General features: G+C 43.9%; 1 protein-coding gene across 4 annotated transcripts in view; it reads left to right on the forward strand.

Moving 5' to 3' along the window:
* The window catches only part of LOC110504826 (bifunctional heparan sulfate N-deacetylase/N-sulfotransferase 1), an 89,777-nt gene extending 71,343 nt beyond the window's left edge, over positions 1-18,434 (forward strand). For 3 of the 4 annotated variants that reach the window (XM_036969697.1, XM_036969696.1, XM_036969698.1), the window contains exons 4-15: positions 4,090-4,572; positions 6,686-6,773; positions 7,059-7,213; positions 7,812-7,997; positions 10,951-11,079; positions 11,208-11,390; positions 12,435-12,531; positions 13,206-13,329; positions 13,777-13,951; positions 14,845-15,125; positions 15,288-15,390; positions 15,696-18,434. In XM_036969697.1, the coding sequence (XP_036825592.1) occupies positions 4,090-4,572; positions 6,686-6,773; positions 7,059-7,213; positions 7,812-7,997; positions 10,951-11,079; positions 11,208-11,390; positions 12,435-12,531; positions 13,206-13,329; positions 13,777-13,951; positions 14,845-15,125; positions 15,288-15,390; positions 15,696-15,815 (2,124 nt within the window). In that variant the 3' untranslated portion in view covers positions 15,816-18,434. The remainder of the gene's footprint in view (positions 1-4,089; positions 4,573-6,685; positions 6,774-7,058; positions 7,214-7,811; positions 7,998-10,950; positions 11,080-11,207; positions 11,391-12,434; positions 12,532-13,205; positions 13,330-13,776; positions 13,952-14,844; positions 15,126-15,287; positions 15,391-15,695) is intronic. The other variant, XR_005041141.1, reaches the window with a different exon arrangement.
* Positions 18,435-20,235: the final 1,801 nt, after the last annotated feature.

Below are 20,235 nucleotides of genomic sequence, written 5' to 3' on the forward strand. Positions count from 1 at the left end.
AGAGAAATGACAGTCCATTATTACTTTACGACATGAAGGTCAGGCAATGTGGACCAATTCAGGAACTTTGAAAGTTTCTTCAGGTGCAGTCGCAAAAAAAAAAAAGTGCTATGATTATACTGGCTCTCATGAGGACCGCCACAGGAAGGAAAGACCCAGAGTTACCTCTGCTGCAGAGGATAGGTTCATTAGGTACCAGCCTCAGAAATTGCAGCCCAAATAAATGCTTCACAGAGTTCAAGTAACAGACACATCTCAACATCAACTGTTCAGAGGAGACTGTGAATCAGGCCGTCATGGTCGAATTGCTGCAAAGAAACGACTACTAAAGGACACCAATAATAAAAAGAGGCTTGCTTGGGCCAAGAAACACCTGCAATGGACATTAGACAGTTGGAAATTTGTCCTTTGGTCTGGAGTCCAAATTGGAACTTTTTTGTTCCAACTGCCGTGTCTTTGTGAGACGCGGTGTGGGTGAACGGATGATCTCTGCATGTGTATTGCCAACCATAAAGCACAGAGGAGGAGGTGTTATGGTGTGGGGGTGCTTTGCTGGTGACACTGTCTGTGATTTACAGTGAGGCAAAAAAGTATTTGATCCCCTGGTGGTTTTGTACGGTTTGCCGACTGACAAAGAAATGATCCGTCTATAATTTTAATGGTAGGTTTATTTGAACAGTGAGAGACAATAACAACAACAAAATCCAGAAAACGCATGTCAAAAATGTTAGAAATTGTTTTGCATTTTAATGAGGGAAATAAGTATTTGACCCCCTCTCAATCAGAAAGATTTCTGGCTCCCAGGTGTCTTTTATACAGGTAACGAGCTGAGATTAGGAGCACACTCTTAAAGGGAGTGCTCCTAATCTCAGTTTGTTACCTGTATAATAGACACCTTTCCACAGAAGCAATCAATCAGATTCCAAACTCTCCACCATTGGCTAAGACCAAAGAGCTCTCCAAGGATGTCAGGGACAAGATTGTAGACCTACACAAGGCTGGAATGGCCTACAAGACCATCGCCAAGCAGCTTTGTGAGAAGGTGACAACAGTTGATGCGATTATTCGCAAATGGAAGAAACACAAAAGAACTGTTAATCTCCCTTGGCCTGGAGCTCCATGCAAGATCTCACCTCGTGGAGTTGCAATGATCATGAGAACGGTGAGTAAACAGCCCAGAACTACACTGGAGGATCTTGTCAATGATCTCAAGGCAGCTGGGACCATAGTCACCAAGAAAACAATTGGTAACACTACGCCATAAAGGACTGAAATCCTGCAGCACCCGCAAGGTCCCCCTGCTCAAGAAAGCACATATACATGCCCGTCTGAAGTTTGCCAATGAACATCTGAATGATTCAGAGGACAACTGGGTGAAAGTGTTGTGGTCAGATGAGACCAAAATGGAGCTCTTCGGCATCAACTCAACTCGCCGTGTTTGGAGGGGGAGGAATGCTGCCTATGACCCCAAGACACCATCCCCACCATCAAACATGGAGGTGGAAACATTATACTTTGGGGGTGTTTTTCTGCTAACGGGACAGGACAACTTCACCGCATCAAAGGGACGATGGACGGGGCTATGTACCGTCAAATCTTGGGTGAGAACCTCCGTCCCTCAGCCAGGGCATTGAAAATGGGTCGTGGATGGGTATTCCAGCATGACAATGACCCAAAACACACAGCCAAGGCAACAAAGGAGTGGCTCAAGAAGAAGCACATTAAGGTCCTGGAGTGGCCTAGCCAGTCTCCAGACCTTAATCCCATAGAACATCTGTGGAGGGAGCTGAAGGTTCAAGTTGCCAAATGTCAGCCTCAAAACCTTAATGACTTGGAGAATATCTGGAAAGAGGAGTGGGACAAAATCCCTCCTGAGATGTGTGCAAACCTGGTGGCCAACTACAAGAAACGTCTGACCTCTGTGATTGCCAACAAGGGTTTTGCCACCAAGTACTAAGTCATGATTGCAGAGGGGTCAAATACTTATTTCCCTCATTAAAATGCAAATAAATTTATAACATTTTTGACATGCGCTTTTCTGGATTTTTGTTGTTGTTATTCTGTCTCTCACTGTTCAAATAAACCTACCATTAAAATTATAGACTGATCATTTCTTTGTCAGTGGGCAAACCGTACAAAATCAGCAGGAGATCAAATACTTTTTTCCCTCACTGTATTTAACATTCAAGGCACACTTAACCAGCGTGGCTACCACAGCATTCTGCAGCGATGCGCCATCTCATCTGGTTTGGGCTTAGTGGGACTATCATTTGTTTTTCAACAGGACAATGACCAAACACACCTTCAGGGTGTGTAAGGGCTATTTTACCAAGAAGGAGAGGGATGGAGTGCTGCATTAGATGACATGGCCTCCACAATTACCCAATCTCAACCCAATTGAGATGGTTTGGGATGAGTCGGACCACAGAGTGAAGGAAAAGCAGCCAGCTCAGTATATGTGTTCACTATTATTCTACAATTAAGAAAATAAAGAAAAACCTTTGAATGAGTAGGTGTTCTAAATATTTTGACCGGTAGTGTAGCTTATAATTTAATGACATATACCCATTGATATTTGAAGAATATGACTTCAAATGCCTCGTGAGGTTAGATCGACTGTTGTACCCCATCAGATCCCAAAATATACGCTTGTAAGTGTAAACATGGTTACAACTTTCATTTTAATGATGTGGATGGTCCTTGCATCCATATCTCTTCTGGCCCATCCCACAGTTTTTTTTTGCCAAAACAGAGGTGGCGTGATGCTTGGTTATTGTTTCATTTAAGGGTTCTAGCTTTAAGGTTAGTACTATGTCTTCCAGGTCAGAAACACCCTACAGAGTTTCTCTCTATCTCCACCTCTCCATCTGTCTATCACAACATCTCTCTTCATTCCTCTTCCCTCCCTTATGGAATAGATATTACTGACATCCTCAGAGTGAGAAAGACATGTCTGTCTCTTCCTCTCTCTCTCTCATGCTCTTGCTTTTTCTTCCTCTTCTTCTCTCTTTCTCTCTCTCACTGGTCCTCTGTCTCTCGTGCTCTCAATTAAATTCAATTTGCTTTATTGGCATGCCGTAACAATGTACATATTGCCAAAGCTTATTTTGGATATTTACAATATGAAAATAATAAGAATCAAAACTGTCAACGGGACAACAGTAACAACAATAACAAAGGGTCAAAATAACCATACATTGAACAATAACAATAAGCATACAGTAGAGGACATGTGCAGGTTGATTGGTCTGTCAGACTCTGTCCCTCATCTTATGGCAGGCTCTCTCTCTCTCTGTCTCATGTGCTCTCACTCTTGCTCTCTGTCTCTCTTATTCTCTCTCTTCCTTTCTCTCTCTCACTGTCTCTCTCTCACTGTCTCTCTCTCTCTCTCTTTTCCTCTATCTTAATAATCCCAGTAGAGCCTGGTAACCAAAGGACAGTTTGCAGGTCTTGTGAAAGAGCAGAGGTAGAGGGAGGAGTGGTAGGTGGGTAAGCATGAATACCTGGTCAATCTAGTGGGGTTTGTGATCAGTCTATCAGGGAGAGAAAGTGAGGGTGAGAAATGAATCTCAATGACATCATCAATGTTGAACAGGAATATGTTTCATACTTCCGTGGGCATTGGGGGAAAAGTTGCTTTAATATTTTTTTGTGTGTATGGGAACATCCTCAGTGTGTGTGGGTGAGTGTTAACTTAATAACATTGTTTTCTTAGACGCCCACACAGCCATGTAAGATAGTTATTGACTAAGCCTCCAGTGAGTGAGTGGGAGGGAGGGAGGGAGGATTGGGAGAGGCAGTTTAGGAGAAAGAGATTGGACATCCATAGGATCTAATGAATTGAATTACCACCCCCTTCATCTCTATAGAATGTATTTCATAGTCAAGCTTATTCAATAGGGTGACATTTGGAAATCTATTCCACAGAGCTAAAAGGATTTTCTATTCCACTTGATTGGAAGTTTTGTCCATTCAATGCAATGCAACAGATTTCTATCGACAATGATCTGAATAGAATTTACTGGAATGAAATTGTAACTCTCTGTCCCTTCTTGATGATGTAATTGACCACCCTCCTCCCTCCTGTAGGCCAATGAGAATAGCCTGCTGAGTGCCCAGCTCAAAGGCTTCCCCCTCTTCCTCCACTCCAACCTGGGCCTGAAAGACTGCACGGTCAACTCCAAGTCCCCCCTCCTCTTCATCACACGCTCCGGCCAACCCCTCCCAGGCCCCCTCCCCGGTGACGACTGGACCGTCTTTCAGTCCAACCACTCCACCTACGAGCCCGTCCTCCTGGCCAAGACCCAGTCCGCAGAGAGTGTCCCCTCACTGGGTACGATGGTCGCGCTGCTTCCCTCTGTGGTGCAGGACCTGGGGCTCCATGATGGGATCCAGAGGGTTCTGTTTGGGAACAACCTCAACTTCTGGCTGCACAAGCTGGTGTTTGTGGACGCGGTGGGCTTCCTGACGGGAAAGAGGCTCTCTCTCTCCCTGGAGCGACACCTACTGGTCGATATAGATGACATCTTTGTTGGGAAGGAGGGCACGAGGATGAAGGTGGATGATGTTAAGGTGATATATACTTAGAATAAGGAAATGTCCATTTCCAATGTTTCCATCTCTGACACCTTGTAATTATGCGGCATTATATGTTTGTAATGAAGCATTATTAGGCAGGTTTAGTGCATTTGGAAAGTATTCAGACCCACATTTTGTTACGTTACAGCCTTATTCTAAAATGTATTACATGTATTTTTAACCTCAGCAATCTACGTACAATACCCCATAATTACTAAGAAAAAATAGTTTTTTTGAAATTTTATGTTTAAAACATTTAAAACTGATATCACAAAAACATAAGTATTCAGACCTTTGTTGAAGCATCTTTGGCAGCGATTACAGCCTCGAGTCTTCTTGGGTATGACGCTACAAGCTTAGCACACCTGTATTTGGGGAGTTTCTCCCATTCTTCTCTGCAGATCCTCTCAAGCTCTGTCAGGTTGGATGGGGAGCATTGCTACATAGCAATTTTCAGGTCTCTCCAGAGATGTTCGATCGGGTTCAAGTCCAGGCTCTGGCTGGGCCACTCAAGCACATTCAGAGACTTGTCCTGAAGCCACTCCTGCATTGTCTTGACTGTGTGCTTAGGGTCATTGTCCTGTTGGAAGGTGAACCTTAGACCCAGTCGGATGTCCCGAGCACTCTGGAGCAGGTTTTCATCAAGGATCTCAGTTAATCTTTCAATCCTGACTAGTTTTCCAGTCCCTGCCGCTGAAAAACATCTCCACAGCATGATGCTGGCACCACCATGCTTCACCGTAGGGATGGTGCCAGGTTTCCTCCAGACGTGATGCTTGGCATTCAAGCCAAAGAGTTCAATCTTGGTTTCATCAGACCAGAGAATCTTGTTTCTCCTGGTCTGAGAGTCCTTTAGGTGCCCTTTGGCAAACTCCAAGCGGGCTGTCATGTGCCTTTTACTGAGAAGTGGCTTCCGTCTGGCCACTCTACCATAAAGGCTTGATTGGTGGAGTGCTGCAGATGATTGTCCTTCTGGAAGGTTATTTCATTTCCACAGAAGAACTCTGGAGCTCTGTCAGAGTTACTATCGGGTTCTTGGTCACCTCCCTGACCAGGCCATTCTCCTCCGATTGCTCAGTTTGGCCGGGCGGCCAGCTCTAGGAAGAGTCTTGGTGGTTCCAAACTTCTATAATTTAAGAACGATGGAGGCCACTATGTTCTTGGGGACATTCAATGCTGCAGAAATGTTTTGGTGCCCTTCTCCAGATCTGTGCCTCGAGACAATCCTGTTTCGGAGCTCTACAGACAATTCCTTCGACATCATGGCTTGGTTTTAGCTGTGACCTTCACTGTCAACTGTGGGACCTTTATATAGACAGGTGTGTGCCTTTCCAAATCATGTCCAATCAATTGAATTTATCTCAGGTATTGTTTTTGTATTTTTTTTTGCAAAAACCTGTTTTCACTTTGTTGTTATGGGGTATTGTGTGTAGATTGATGGATTGTTTATATATTTGTATTTATTTTTAGAACAAGGCTGTAAAGTCACAATGTGGAAAAGGGGGAAGGGGTCTGAACACTTTCCGAAGACACCGTAAGTGGGTTGGTACAGCACATGACAGGCATCTTGCCACTCCTAGTATTATATTAAACCTATTCTCTCCCTCCACACCATCTCTCTCTGTATTCATCTCAGTAGGCTCCTCAGAGTTGACAGGTGTTCTGATAGGGCGACACACTCTCTCAAGAACCATATCCATTCATATTTCCAGACAGAATATTACTTTTTTTGGTTGTCTGTGTTGTTCTGCATCCCTCATCAGAGTTGTACCTCCTCTCATGTGCTGGGGTAGAACATTAGAATACCAGGACTATATCAAGGCTTCCTTCATCTCTTGGTATCTTAACAGTGAGGTTATGGAAGGAACCTGACACTGCAGGAGAGGGATACTGGGAGAAAGAGATAGATGAAGCGTGGATTCATATACAGAGAATAAATTAAACAAACTCAAATCAGAGGAGAGAGATCTCAAGCGGAATGGAGGAGAGAATAGAGGCCACCAGGGGTTGATGAGGATGTGAACGGGGAGAGTTACAGACCAACAAGATGAGGTGTGTGTGTGTGTTGCCTTGCTCACCACCCCCCCCCCCTCCCTCCCTGTGTCAGGCCCTGTTGGAGACCCAGCGAGAGCTGCGTAACCATGTACCCAACTTCACCTTCAACCTGGGCTATTCAGGGAAGTTCTTCCATGCAGGTAAGACAGACGGGAGCCTGTGGTATGAAACTCACACCAGCACTCACACCAGCATGTACACACTTCACAGGTTCTTATGGGATTGCATTAACAAATCCAAGCAGTATACATATTGCTTTTATAATTTGAGGACATACACCGCACTGTTCATCAAACAAACGTTTTTCTCCCCTTTCCGTCTCTTCATTCTTCCGCTGCTACTCTCCTGCTCCGTCCCGGTCCTCCCTCTGCACACCTCCCATCCTCTTACCTTTTCTCCTCTCATCCATCTCCCTTCATGTCCAGGGTCAGATGAGGAGGACCTGGGGGATGACCTGCTCCTCTCCTACGTCAAGGAGTTCTGGTGGTTCCCCCACATGTGGAGCCACATGCAGCCCCACCTCTTCCACAACCAGTCAGTGCTAGCTGAACAGATGCTGCTCAACAAGAGGTTCGCTATGGTGAGTCTCTGTCTGTCTGGGGGCTAGCAGTGGGATGCTAACAGTTAGCCCACATCACTGTGTTGTTCCTCATTAGAAATTCTGACGTTAGCCTAATCTCGGTTAATCCAGAACTAAAGTCTTGCATAATTGGTCAGATGTTCAATTAAGTTCTGGGTCCATACTTGTTAAGAGAAGAGCTAGAACGTGGATCGGAACTGGAGCGTAGAGCTCCACCCTCTCTCTTTGTATGTTACGAGCTGAATGTCCCCTCCCCTTCTGAAATTTCTAACAATGCTAACACTTCTGAAATGATGACTTGTCCAAAGCACCAGAACTAATGCTGCTCTTTATCTCACACATCCTGTTGTATCATGACAGATCTACGGTACCATTTATGTGCTGTGTTGGGCTAGCCTTATCATTGCTAATGAGGAGCAATACTGTGAGGGCTTGTGCTGAATGAGAGAAATCACTTGGTCATGAGTTATGTGTGTCAGGTCATATCAGTCTGACTCTGGCTGTGATTTTAATTATGATTCCTTCTTCCTCCCTATCTTCTATCTGTCTCTCTCCTCCCCCAATCCACCCCTCTTCTGCCTCCCCCCTCTCTTTCCAGGAGCACGGTATCCCCACTAACATGGGCTATGCGGTGGCACCCCACCACTCTGGGGTGTACCCGGTCCACCTGCAGCTGTACGATGCCTGGAAGAAGGTGTGGGGCATCAGGGTGACCAGCACAGAGGAGTACCCCCACCTCAAACCTGCCCGCTTCAGACGAGGATTCATACACAGCGGTGTCAGCGTGAGTCACAGGGACCCTACTGACGGTTACTCTATTCAATTCAATTCAAGTGCTTTATTGACATGGGAAACATATGTTAACATTGCCAAAGCAAGTGAAGTAAATAATAAACAAAGTGAAAAAAACAATACAAATTTACAGTAAAAATTACACAAAATTACAGGTTCCACTCTCTCCGTCTCTGGGTTTGTTCTGTCTTCCTTTGCAGATCTGAAGTTACAGAATAGGTGTAAACAAGATGGTGCTGCCTTCTCTTTTCCACTCTCTTCACCACCTTCATAACTCTATTACCCCACCTATCTCACCACCTTCATAACTCTATTACCCCACCTATCTCACCACCTTCATAACTCTATTACCCCACCTATCTCACCACCTTCATAACTCTATTACCCCACCTATCTCACCACCTTCATAACTCTATTACCCCACCTATCTCGCCACCTTCATAACTCTATTACCCCACCTATCTCACCACCTTCATAACTCTATTACCCCACCTATCTCACCACCTACCCCACCTATCTCACCACCTTCATAACTCTATTACCCCACCTATCTCACCACCTTCATAACTCTATTACCCCACCTATCTCGCCACCTTCATAACTCTATTACCCCACCTATCTCACCACCTTCATAACTCTATTACCCCCCCTATCTCACCACCTTCATAACTCTATTACCCCACCTATCTCACCACCTTCATAACTCTATTACCCCACCTATCTCACCACCTTCATAACTCTATTACCCCACCTATCTCACCACCTTCATAACTCTATTACCCCACCTATCTCACCACCTTCATAACTCTATTACCCCACCTATCTCACCACCTTCATAACTCTATTACCCCACCTATCTCACCACCTTCATAACTCTATTACCCCACCTATCTCGCCACCTTCATAACTCTATTACCCCACCTATCTCACCACCTTCATAACTCTATTACCCCACCTATCTCACCACCTTCATAACTCTATTACCCCACCTATCTCACCACCTTCATAACTCTATTACCCCACCTATCTCACCACCTTCATAACTCTATTACCCCACCTATCTCACCACCTTCATAACTCTATTACCCCACCTATCTCACCACCTTCATAACTCTATTACCCCACCTATCTCACCACCTTCATAACTCTATTACCCCACCTATCTCACCACCTTCATAACTCTATTACCCCACCTATCTCACCACCTTCATAACTCTATTACCCCACCTATCTCACCACCTTCATAACTCTATTACCCCACCTATCTCACCACCTTCATAACTCTATTACCCCACCTATCTCACCACCTTCATAACTCTATTACCCCACCTATCTCACCACCTTCATAACTCTATTACCCCCCCTATCTCACCACCTTCATAACTCTATTACCCCACCTATCTCGCCACCTTCATAACTCTATTACCCCACCTATCTCACCACCTTCATAACTCTATTACCCCCCCTATCTCACCACCTTCATAACTCTATTACCCCACCTATCTCGCCACCTTCATAACTCTATTACCCCACCTATCTCACCACCTTCATAACTCTATTACCCCACCTATCTCACCACCTTCATAACTCTATTACCCCACCTATCTCACCACCTTCATAACTCTATTACCCCACCTATCTCACCACCTTCATAACTCTATTACCCCACCTATCTCACCACCTTCATAACTCTATTACCCCACCTATCTCACCACCTTCATAACTCTATTACCCCCCCTATCTCACCACCTTCATAACTCTATTACCCCACCTATCTCGCCACCTTCATAACTCTATTACCCCACCTATCTCACCACCTTCATAACTCTATTACCCCACCTATCTCACCACCTTCATAACTCTATTACCCCACCTATCTCGCCACCTTCATAACTCTATTACCCCACCTATCTCGCCACCTTCATAACTCTATTACCCCACTTATTTCCGCCTGACCCCCAGACACTACCAACCGCTCTGAACGGCCTCCAAACACTACCAACCGCTCTGACTGGCCCCCAAACACTACCAACCACCCTGACTGGCCCCCAAACACTACCAACCACCCTGACTGGCCCCCAAACACTACCAACCACCCTGACTGGCCCCTAGACACTGCCAACCACCCTCACTGGCGCCCAGACACTACCAACCGCTCTGAACGGCCTCCAAACACTACCAACCGCTCTGACTGGCCCCCAAACACTACCAACCGCTCTGACTGGCCCCCAAACACTACCAACCACCCTGACTGGCCCCCAAACACTACCAACCGCTCTGAACGGCCTCCAAACACTACCAACCACCCTGACTGGCCCCAGACACTACCAACCACCCTGACTGGCCCCCAAACACTACCAACTACCCTGACTGGCCCCCAAACACTACCAACCACCCTGACTGGCCCCTAGACACTCCAACCACCCTGACTGGCCCCCAGACGCTACCAACCACCCTGACTGGTCCCCAAACAGTACCAGACACTCTGACTGGCCCCCAAACACTACCTCTTGGATACGCCTTTAACAATGCAACAACAACATCAACAACAGAGAGACTTTTCCCTCCACAACAATAAACCCTGACGGCACACCACCAATACACAAGTTAATCTTCTTAAAAACACTATCTGAAACCCCAGTAGTACACTATGTTGTGCTGCCAGTAGGTTTTCCTCTCGTGCTCTCTGTCGGCATCTCTCTCTTCCTGTAGATGATTGATATTCAGATCCCCAGACTCTCTCTAGCTGCGTGTGTATTTTTAATGAATTCCATATAGGCTTTTCCAAATGATAATAATAATATGAAGATTATTGAAAGCAAAAGTGTTGATATTGCCTGGGGTTTGGAATGTTTTGCATTGAATAGACCAGTGGCGCTGGTGTATGCGTGTGCATGCTTGTGTGCGTCATTGCCTAATAAGTGTGTTTGTTTGTTTGTTTGCAGGTCTTGCCCAGGCAGACATGTGGCCTGTTCACGCACACCATCTTCTATAAGGAGTACCCAGGCAGTCCCAACGAACTGGACAAACTCATTAACGGAGGAGAGCTGTTCCTCACTGTTCTACTCAACCCTGTGAGTTAACACACACACACACTATATATCCAATCACTGCTGGCCACTCCCACTATCAGTGAATTTAAGTTAACCTTTGTCTTTCCCTCTCTCTGTCTCTCTCTCTCTCTCTCTCTCTCCTCCTCCAGATCAGTATCTTCATGACCCACCTGTCTAACTACGGTAATGACCGGCTGGGCCTGTACACCTTTAAGAGCCTGGTGGCCTTCCTGCAAACCTGGACCAACCTGCGGCTGCAGACCCTGCCTCCCATCCAGCTGGCCCAGAGATACTTCAGCCTCTTCCCTAACGAGAGAGACCCACTCTGGCAGGTCAGTCTGTGGGACAGAGTGAGACTGGCTGGAACTGGATGTGTGCATTGACGAATACTGGGATGTGATAAATATCTTGGGAAATTGACTACAAGTGGAAAAATCATGTTAGGTTGTATTTTGAGCGGAACGTCCTATTAACCTGACTGTACACAGCTTAGTCTCCTTTAGATAGGCCTTTAACATGAGTCCTGGGTGGATCCTCGTCCTGTAGACCACAAACTGCTGCCAAGTATTGTATTTGTGTTGAAAGGGCATCTCCATTGACCGTTCCAATGTAGCCGCACGTCCTCAGGATGTTGTACGTATTTGTTCAGGGTTCATTAATCCTTAAGAGTCTATTGACGCACCCCTGCGTCAATCTAACGTCATTTTAAAAAGCCCCTTCAAAATCCGTCAGTTTAAGCTAGAGATATCAGTTATTTTCACCGCATCTGCCAATGTTGGCCTTCTGCATCTGTGGGGGAAGGGGGCCGAGCTACAGAGGTTTGTCAGACCAGGAGACATCCCGATAATCTGTCTTCTCATGAAAGCGTCCGGTTGGACAAACTAATATGACCCCTCTATGGAAAGGGGAGACTCCCGAACACGATGGTGTTCTCCGTTTTGCTCTACAACCCCCACAAGTGTCAGGGGACTAATTTGAAGGTAACCCATACAAACGAATGGAAGAATGGATGTCGTTTTGTGTCCTAAAAAATAAGGGGTTAAATATGTGTTCAAAAAACAAAAATATTTCTTCTATCTCTTCAAAACCTTAATCCTTATGATTTCTTTTTTGACTGTCTGTTTTGCCATTTGAATGTGTTATTCAACGTGTTTCTATTGGCAGTAGTAAATAAAAACATTCATAGAAAAATGTTATACCTAAAGGGGTCCTAAAATTCTAAATAAAATAGCTAAATTATCCATGGTATGACCATCTTAAAACAATTTCATATGTTAGCTTAGTACCCAAGCCCCCCCAACGGCATAGACTTTTAGAGGTTAAACAACTGGATACATGTAAGAATGACTAAGGACTCATAAACCCTGGTCCTACAGGATCCCTGCGAGGACAAAAGGCACAAGGACATCTGGTCAAAGGAGAAGACATGCGACCGTTTCCCCAAGCTGCTTGTAATTGGGCCTCAGAAGACAGGTGAGAGATGGAACACCAGAACCACCTAGTGGACATCACTAGCCATGACTCTGTCCACAATCTCACTTCTGCTCACTCCCCATCCCAAATGGCACCCTATTCCCTGTATAATGCACTACTCTTGACCAGAGCCATACACTGGTCAAAAGTAGTGCATTATATAGGGAATGGGGTACCATTTGGGACGGAGCCTTGATTTCACCTCACTTGTGATTCACTTCCCTTCCTCATATGTAATTATCGCAGTGATGAGTAGTTCGAGCTGACAGGTATTTGCTCTGGCCTGTGGGAGGTTTCTGAGACTTTGGTCTGCAGAGGAGGTGTTGTTCTCTCAGAGTTACACATTCTCAGTACAGAACAAAATTACAGGAACTGGCCTGTCACACATGACCGACTGACACTATCTCATCCGCAGAGAAAGCAGAAGGCGGTTCATGAGAAACACTCACCAACACTAATGGGAACAGGACACTCATGAGACGATTTATTTGATCATTCATTGTCATGGCTGCTGCAAAGTCAATGTTTTAATGCTTCAAAATATATACTCTCTCTTCACTGTCTCTCTCTCTCCCCGCTTCATCCCCCTTCCCTCCCTCTCTCTGTCTCCATCTCCATCCCTCTACATCCCCCTTCCCTCCCTCTCTCTCCCTCTCCATCCCTCTCCCTCCCAGGTTCTACAGCCCTCTATCTGTTCCTGGGCATGCACCCTGACCTGACCAGTAACTACCCCAACAAGGAGACCTTTGAGGAGATCCAGTTCTTCAACGGACACAACTACCACAGAGGCATCGACTGGTACGACTACCACAGAGAAAGAGCTCTGGGACGTATTCATAAAGGATCTCAGAGTAGGAGTGTTGATCTAGGATCAGCCCCACCCCATCCATCTAATCTTATTCCTTATGATCTAAAAATACAAAAGTGTACCCTTATAACCTTGTTTTTTTTGTGGGGGGGGGGGGGACACTAACTCAGTATTCAGTACTTTAAATGAGAGTCTGCTAAATTACTCAAATGTAAAACACTAAAATCAAATCGAAACTGTTTAGACATTATAACGGACCTACATTCTGGACCTTGTTGAAGACCGCATGTGGCCCCCAGGGCCAAATTAGTTTGACACCCTTGGTCTAGAGACTTTCCATTAAACATGCTTTCCAGTCCAGGGGTTGGCTTCTGTCAGTTTTCTGTTAGTGTATAGTTTAGTTAGTGCGTCTGTTTTGTCTTTTGGTGAACACACAGGTACATGGAGTACTTCCCCCTGCCCTCCAACACCAGCTCAGACTACTACTTTGAGAAAAGTGCCAACTATTTTGACTCTGAGGTGGCAGCGGAGCGGGCGGCTGCCCTCTTGCCTAAATCGAAGATCATCACCATCCTCATCAACCCAGCTGACCGTGCTTACTCCTGGTACCAGGTTGGTTTCTAAGTCCTTATAACTGTTGTATATAATACATAATTACTACTCCTTGTACCAGGTTGGTTAATATCTCCTTAAAACTGTTGTATATAATACATAATTACTACTCATGGTACCAGGTTGGTTTATAACTCCTTATAACTGTTGTATATAATACATAATTACTACTCCTGGTACCAGGTTGGTTTATAACTCCTCATAACTGTTGTATATAATACATAATTACTACTCATGGTACCAGGTTGGTTTATAACTCCTTATAACTGTTGTATATAATACATAATTACTACTCCTGGTACCAGGTTGGTTTATAACTCCTTATAACTGTTGTATATAATACATAATTACTACTCCTTGTACCAGGTTGGTTTATAACTCCTTATAACTGTTGTATATAATACATAATTACTACTCCTGGTACCAGGTTGGTTTATAACTCCTTATAACTGTTGTATATAATACATAATTACTACTCCTTGTACCAGGTTGGTTTATAACTCCTTATAACTGTTGTATATAATACATAATTACTACTCCTTGTACCAGGTTGGTTTATAACTCCTTATAACTGTTGTATATAATACATAATTACTACTCCTTGTACCAGGTTGGTTTATAACTCTTTATAACTGTTGTATATAATACTGTTGTATATTACTACTCATGGTACCAGTTCTGTACGATACATAACTATTCCTCAGTATGACTGTCATGTTCTAATCCTACGTCATGTTCTAATCCTACGTCATGTTCTAATCCTACGTCATGTTCTAATCCTACGTCATGTTCTAATCCTACGTCATGATCTAATCCTACGTCATGATCTAATCCTACGTCAGGTTCTAATCCTACGTCATGATCTAATCCTATGTCATGTTCTAATCCTACAGCACCAGCGCGCTCATGACGACCCAGTGGCTCTGAAATACTCCTTCCATGATGTTATCGTGGCTACCCATGATGCCCCGGTGAGATTGCGTGTGCTCCAGAACCGTTGCTTGGTGCCGGGCTGGTACGCCATCCACCTGGAGAGATGGCTCAACCACTACCACTCCAGTCAGGTCCTGGTTCTGGATGGGCAGCAGCTGAAGACTGAGCCGGCCTCAGTCATGGACAGGATCCAGAAGTTTTTAGGCCTGGTCAACACGGTTAACTACCACAGGATCCTAGCGTGAGTCACTTCACAAACAGAGCAGATAACTTCCCTAGCCACTTACCTCCATATGGCAATACGGGCTTAGATGTATTGTAACCACAAGCATTTAAAAATGCAAATTGTCCTGTGCATTTAAAACTGAGGCTCCCAGATTAAGATGTAATGTGTTTTCTCCAGGTTTGACCCCAACAAAGGCTTCTGGTGTCAGCTGCTGGAGGGAGGGAAGACCAAGTGTCTGGGGAAGAGCAAGGGGCGGAGGTACCCTGACATGGACCCAGAGGTAAGAGTTGTCATTTGCCAATGCAAGTTGTTCACTGATATTTGTTCATTATGATTCATGTTTGTTAATTACCTCTAGGATTATTCTGTTTGTAACTGGTAAGGGGGGGTTTGTGTGTGAGCGCCAGATAACGTTGATTGAATCCAGGCTGTGTCTGTAATGATAATTATATATTTCTCTCTCTCTCTCTCCCTACCTCACTCCTATCCTTTTTTTCTCTCTCTCTCCCTCACTCCAATCCATGTTTTTCCCTCTCTCTCTCTGTCTCTCTCTACCATCCATTTCTCTCTCTGTCCATCCTCCAGTCCCAGTTGTTCCTCAGGGAGCACTACAGGGATCAAAACATAGCATTATCTAAGCTGCTGTACAGGATGGGCCAGCCCCTGCCCAGCTGGCTCCGAGAGGAACTGGTCCATACCAGGTAGCAGGGGGAGGGGGACAGCTCAGCGGACTGTACCACAGCTTAACCACCCCCCATATGGAGGAGTATGATATGAATCCGCTGGAGGATCCATAGGAGGGTAAGAAAGGGGTGTGTTCTGATGAAGGCCTCTCCTTCTGTATGTGCTCTTCATAAGAGGGAAGAACAGGGAGGGAGAGCAGGGATGGTGGGTCTACAATGGCTCATAACCTAGGCCCTAAGTGCACTCCTCTCTCTCCCTAAGTTGTACCTCCCCATGAAACACCACCACCCTTACTTGGTACATTCTATGAAGAGACTACCCACAAGACTGTGCCACCTCTTACAGAGGTGGAGGGGTGTGAAGGTACCGGTACAGATAGGATGGGATGGAGAGGAGGGTGTGGTCAACCCTCATCCCCTCTTTCTTTGACTATCCCTTGCGTTCCTCACATGGACTTGGACCTTACTCTTGAGAGGAACAGGAGGATGAAGAGGAAGAGTGAGACTTGGCTAGCCTGCACAGTACCAGTCATTTAAGGCTGGGTGAGGTGAAAAAAGGGCAGATATTACACTAGAGCAGAGATCAATTAGTACTTGAATCAATTAAAGAACGAATGCCATTAGTTGAAAATGCCTGTGGTTTCTATCTAAAAACCATAGGGGGGTGGTATGATGTATATTGACTCAGGCTACAGGTGTGATGTGGTCTTATTCACTAGGCCTTTAGACACTAGACATGAACACATTTACCAGTGCCCTGACAGAGTCTTCACCACTACATTACCTGGCCTATTGACAGTTCTTATTTTTTTAAGATTGGGATTTGGAGACATGTTATTGTAAAAGGTGACCAGAAACACATTTTGCTTCGTTTCTGTTTCAGATGGGTTTGCATACACAGCACAGGAAGTGTCAGGCAGACAGCCAGGCTGCACACATTGAAAGCACAATATGCAAAGTATTGGTACATCTCATAAATAGACTTTACAGATACACACATATTCTAATTTATCAGGTTGTCTGAAAGCACAGTCATTCTAATTTAACAGCTTGTCTGAAAGCACAGTCATTCTAATTAACAGCTTGTCTGAAAGCACAGTCATTCCAATTAACAGCTTGTCTGAAAGCGCAGTCATTCTAGTTTAATAGGTTGTCTGAAAGCGCAGTCATTCTAATGTAACAGCTTGTCTGAAAGCACAGTCATTCTAATTAACAGCTTGTCTGAAAGCGCAGTCATTCTAGTTTAATAGGTTGTCTGAAAGGGCAGTCATTCTAGTTTAATAGGTTGTCTGAAAGCGCAGTCATTCTAGTTTAATAGGTTGTCTGAAAGCGCAGTCATTCTAGTTTAATAGGCTGAAAGCGCAGTCATTCTAGTTTAATAGGTTGTCTGAAAGCGCAGTCATTCTAGTTTAATAGGTTGTCTGAAAGCGCAGTCATTCTAGTTTAATAGGTTGTCTGAAAGCGCAGTCATTCTAGTTTAATAGGTTGTCTGAAAGCGCAGTCATTCTAATTTAACAGCTTGTCTGAAAGCTCAGTCATAACACAGATATTACAGTATGTGAAGTCGGTCCCACGTTAAACAAAGTACAACTTATGAAGGCTTTATATAGTATACATAAAGGCTTCATAGGCACTACAAAAATGCTTCACAAATCATCTATAATCAAATTTCATACTCTAAATGGTGTATAAAAGGTGACTACACTTCCCACTGTAGGATGAATTGCCAAATGTGACATAACACACTGTATGCTTATACACCATTCATAGTGTCATATGCTCATTTTGAAGCGTTTATGTAGTGCTTATAAAGCCTTAATGTATGCTCTTTCAAGCGTTTATAAGTTGTACTTTATTTAAAGTGGGAACGTGAAGTCTGACATAAGCTAAGTTTAAATGCACTCAAGTCCATCAGTCATCTGCAGTGTGAGGATTATTTTTAATAAATCCTTATTTTGAATGTTCCATTTCATTTGTTTTAGCAGTTGTTCATAGTATTTCTGAGTTGCATCAGGGAGAATCTAAAATATGAACATCTGACATAGTCAGTATGGCCCAAGTTATAGTAGTAGTTGTAACTCAGACATTAGTCACATGGTACTACCACTGCAGGCATACATAACAAAAAGCTGCTCTTACCGCAATACTTTTGTACAACGTTGTTCAGACGTAATAACAACGCACATGCTGTTTGTTTGTTTCTTTCCTGACTCTGTAATCTAATGTTCTAGACATCAATTATTGAATGCGATTGAGGTGAAACTCTTTCAGCCCCCTCTCATAATGCAACGAAAGAGGTATTCAGTGGGACAGAATCATCCGGGTAGTATTGAATTGTCACTACTATGGACCTTAATATAGTGCCATCTGCTGAAGTCCCGACAGGTCTCTTTCATCCTCTGTTCATACAAACGTTCCTCCCCTCTTATTCCTTCTCTCAACTACCCCCACACTGCCAATGGTTGTACAGAGCTCCTAGATCAAGTATTATTGACATGATAATAACACAATAACAGCAATGATGGTACTAATCTCCCCGGACTGTACGATAAAGACGTGTAATTGTTGTCAATCATTTTTACAGTGTAACTAATATTGTCAGTGCTTTTTAATTAGCAAATAAAACCACTTGATTTTTATATTTTTCAGAAATGTTCTTGTCTTTCCCCTCTGAGACCCCTGTGTGTGTCTTTGAATGTTTGATACACAAGTGTTTTCAGAGAAGTACGACATCATTTGGAAAGGAGAAGCAGATTACACCTCAAACCTGAGATGAAGATCACAGTCTCTCGTGAGGGCATGAGAGAATGTCTCACTCGGGACGGAGAGGTTTTACTAGATTTTTACAGGGGTATAATGGTTTCAGTTGAATAGTACCAGTATTATGTTTTCAGTTTGAAGCTAGGTATGAGATCAGATCAGTACAGACTATAGGTCTTCAAGGTTCCACCCGAACACAAATCATTTTGGTCTCGGTTCTATGTAACTACAGCTGATAGGCCCAAATGGACCCGACCACGGCTCTGCATAGCCTATAGCATATAGATTTTACGCTAATAAAGTGAATTTATGACTTATAGAAGGCTTAGCCAACATATAAAGAGATATTCATTAAACAGAAGAGAAACTTTGCTGATAAACATCAATATTTTATCACTTTGGTCCAGTCTGGTCTAGAGTCTAGCCCATTTGGGTTCGGGTCTGATTGTTCTCTGGTCCAATTGGGTCTGGCCTAGAGTCTAGCCCATTTGGGTTCGGGTCTGATTGTTCTCTGGTCCAATCGGGTCGGGCCTAGAGTCTAGCCCATTTGGGTTTGGGTCTGATTGTTCTCTGGTCCAATTGGGTCTGGCCTAGAGTCTAGCCCATTTGGGTTCGGGTCTGATTGTTCTCTGGTCCAATTGGGTCTGGCCTAGAGTCTAGCCCATTTGGGTTCGGGTCTGATTGTTCTCTGGTCCGTTCAGGTCTGGGTCCCCCAACTTTTTGGACCCGTGAAGACAAACATCAACCTCCAGGGTTCAAACTGTCCATAAGAGTTCAAACTGGGTTCAAATGGTCTTTGAGAGTAAATGAGTACTGTGTTGATTACTTTCTGACCTTATTGCATCTTCTGTGGATTTTATCTTTCTGCACTTTTCTCATCACCGCTACCACAATGGAAAATCCCCAATATTCACTGTAGAATAAGTGGAATTCTGATCCACACTTCTATGGAATGATTGATTGTTTTACAGACTTAAATGAAAGCCTTCAAGGCATCCAATGAGTATAGAGCTTTGGCAGTGTTGTCTCTAGGGAGAAAGGTTTCCAACATCTTGCATCATTATCATTAACTGTAAGATCATAAATGTCCACTAACTTTTCTTATTACCATATTGTAGCTTCAAAAGTATTTGTATCCTATTCACACTATTTCAAAATAGAATAGAGGACAAAAAACATCATCTTGATTTTTTTTTTTGTATGTATGTATGTATTTTTATTACTGCTTGAAAACAAGAAAAGCAAAATATTGCACTGGTGCAAACCTCTGTCCATAAGTATTCTGTCTATTATTTGCTAAAAAAATGAATGCATATAATGGCTACTGGCCCAGCATAGGTACAGTGCTAGATAATACCTGGGTTGTTGTTTAACCTTAGGACTCCATTTTTGAATTAATTAAGATCTTAAGAATGAATGCATTTCCTTAAAAACAATCAAATGGGATGTTGATTTTCAAATATAAAATCTGTGGGATTTTCTATTTACTTTCTATCTACTATTTTTCATTCGTGAGAAGTTGAACTACTTTCTTTTCATCGCTTCAGATTTGTCTGCCTCTATCAACAAGTGATGCAGTGCAGGTTGACCAATGACAGCTTAGTTCAAACTCTACAATCTAGTTGAACCTGCCCATCACGTTATAGACTCGGGGCTTTCCAATCCTGGCTCGACTGCCTGTC

This window comes from Oncorhynchus mykiss, chromosome 31, assembly GCF_013265735.2.
Source record: "Oncorhynchus mykiss isolate Arlee chromosome 31, USDA_OmykA_1.1, whole genome shotgun sequence".
Lineage (NCBI taxonomy): Eukaryota > Metazoa > Chordata > Actinopteri > Salmoniformes > Salmonidae > Oncorhynchus > Oncorhynchus mykiss.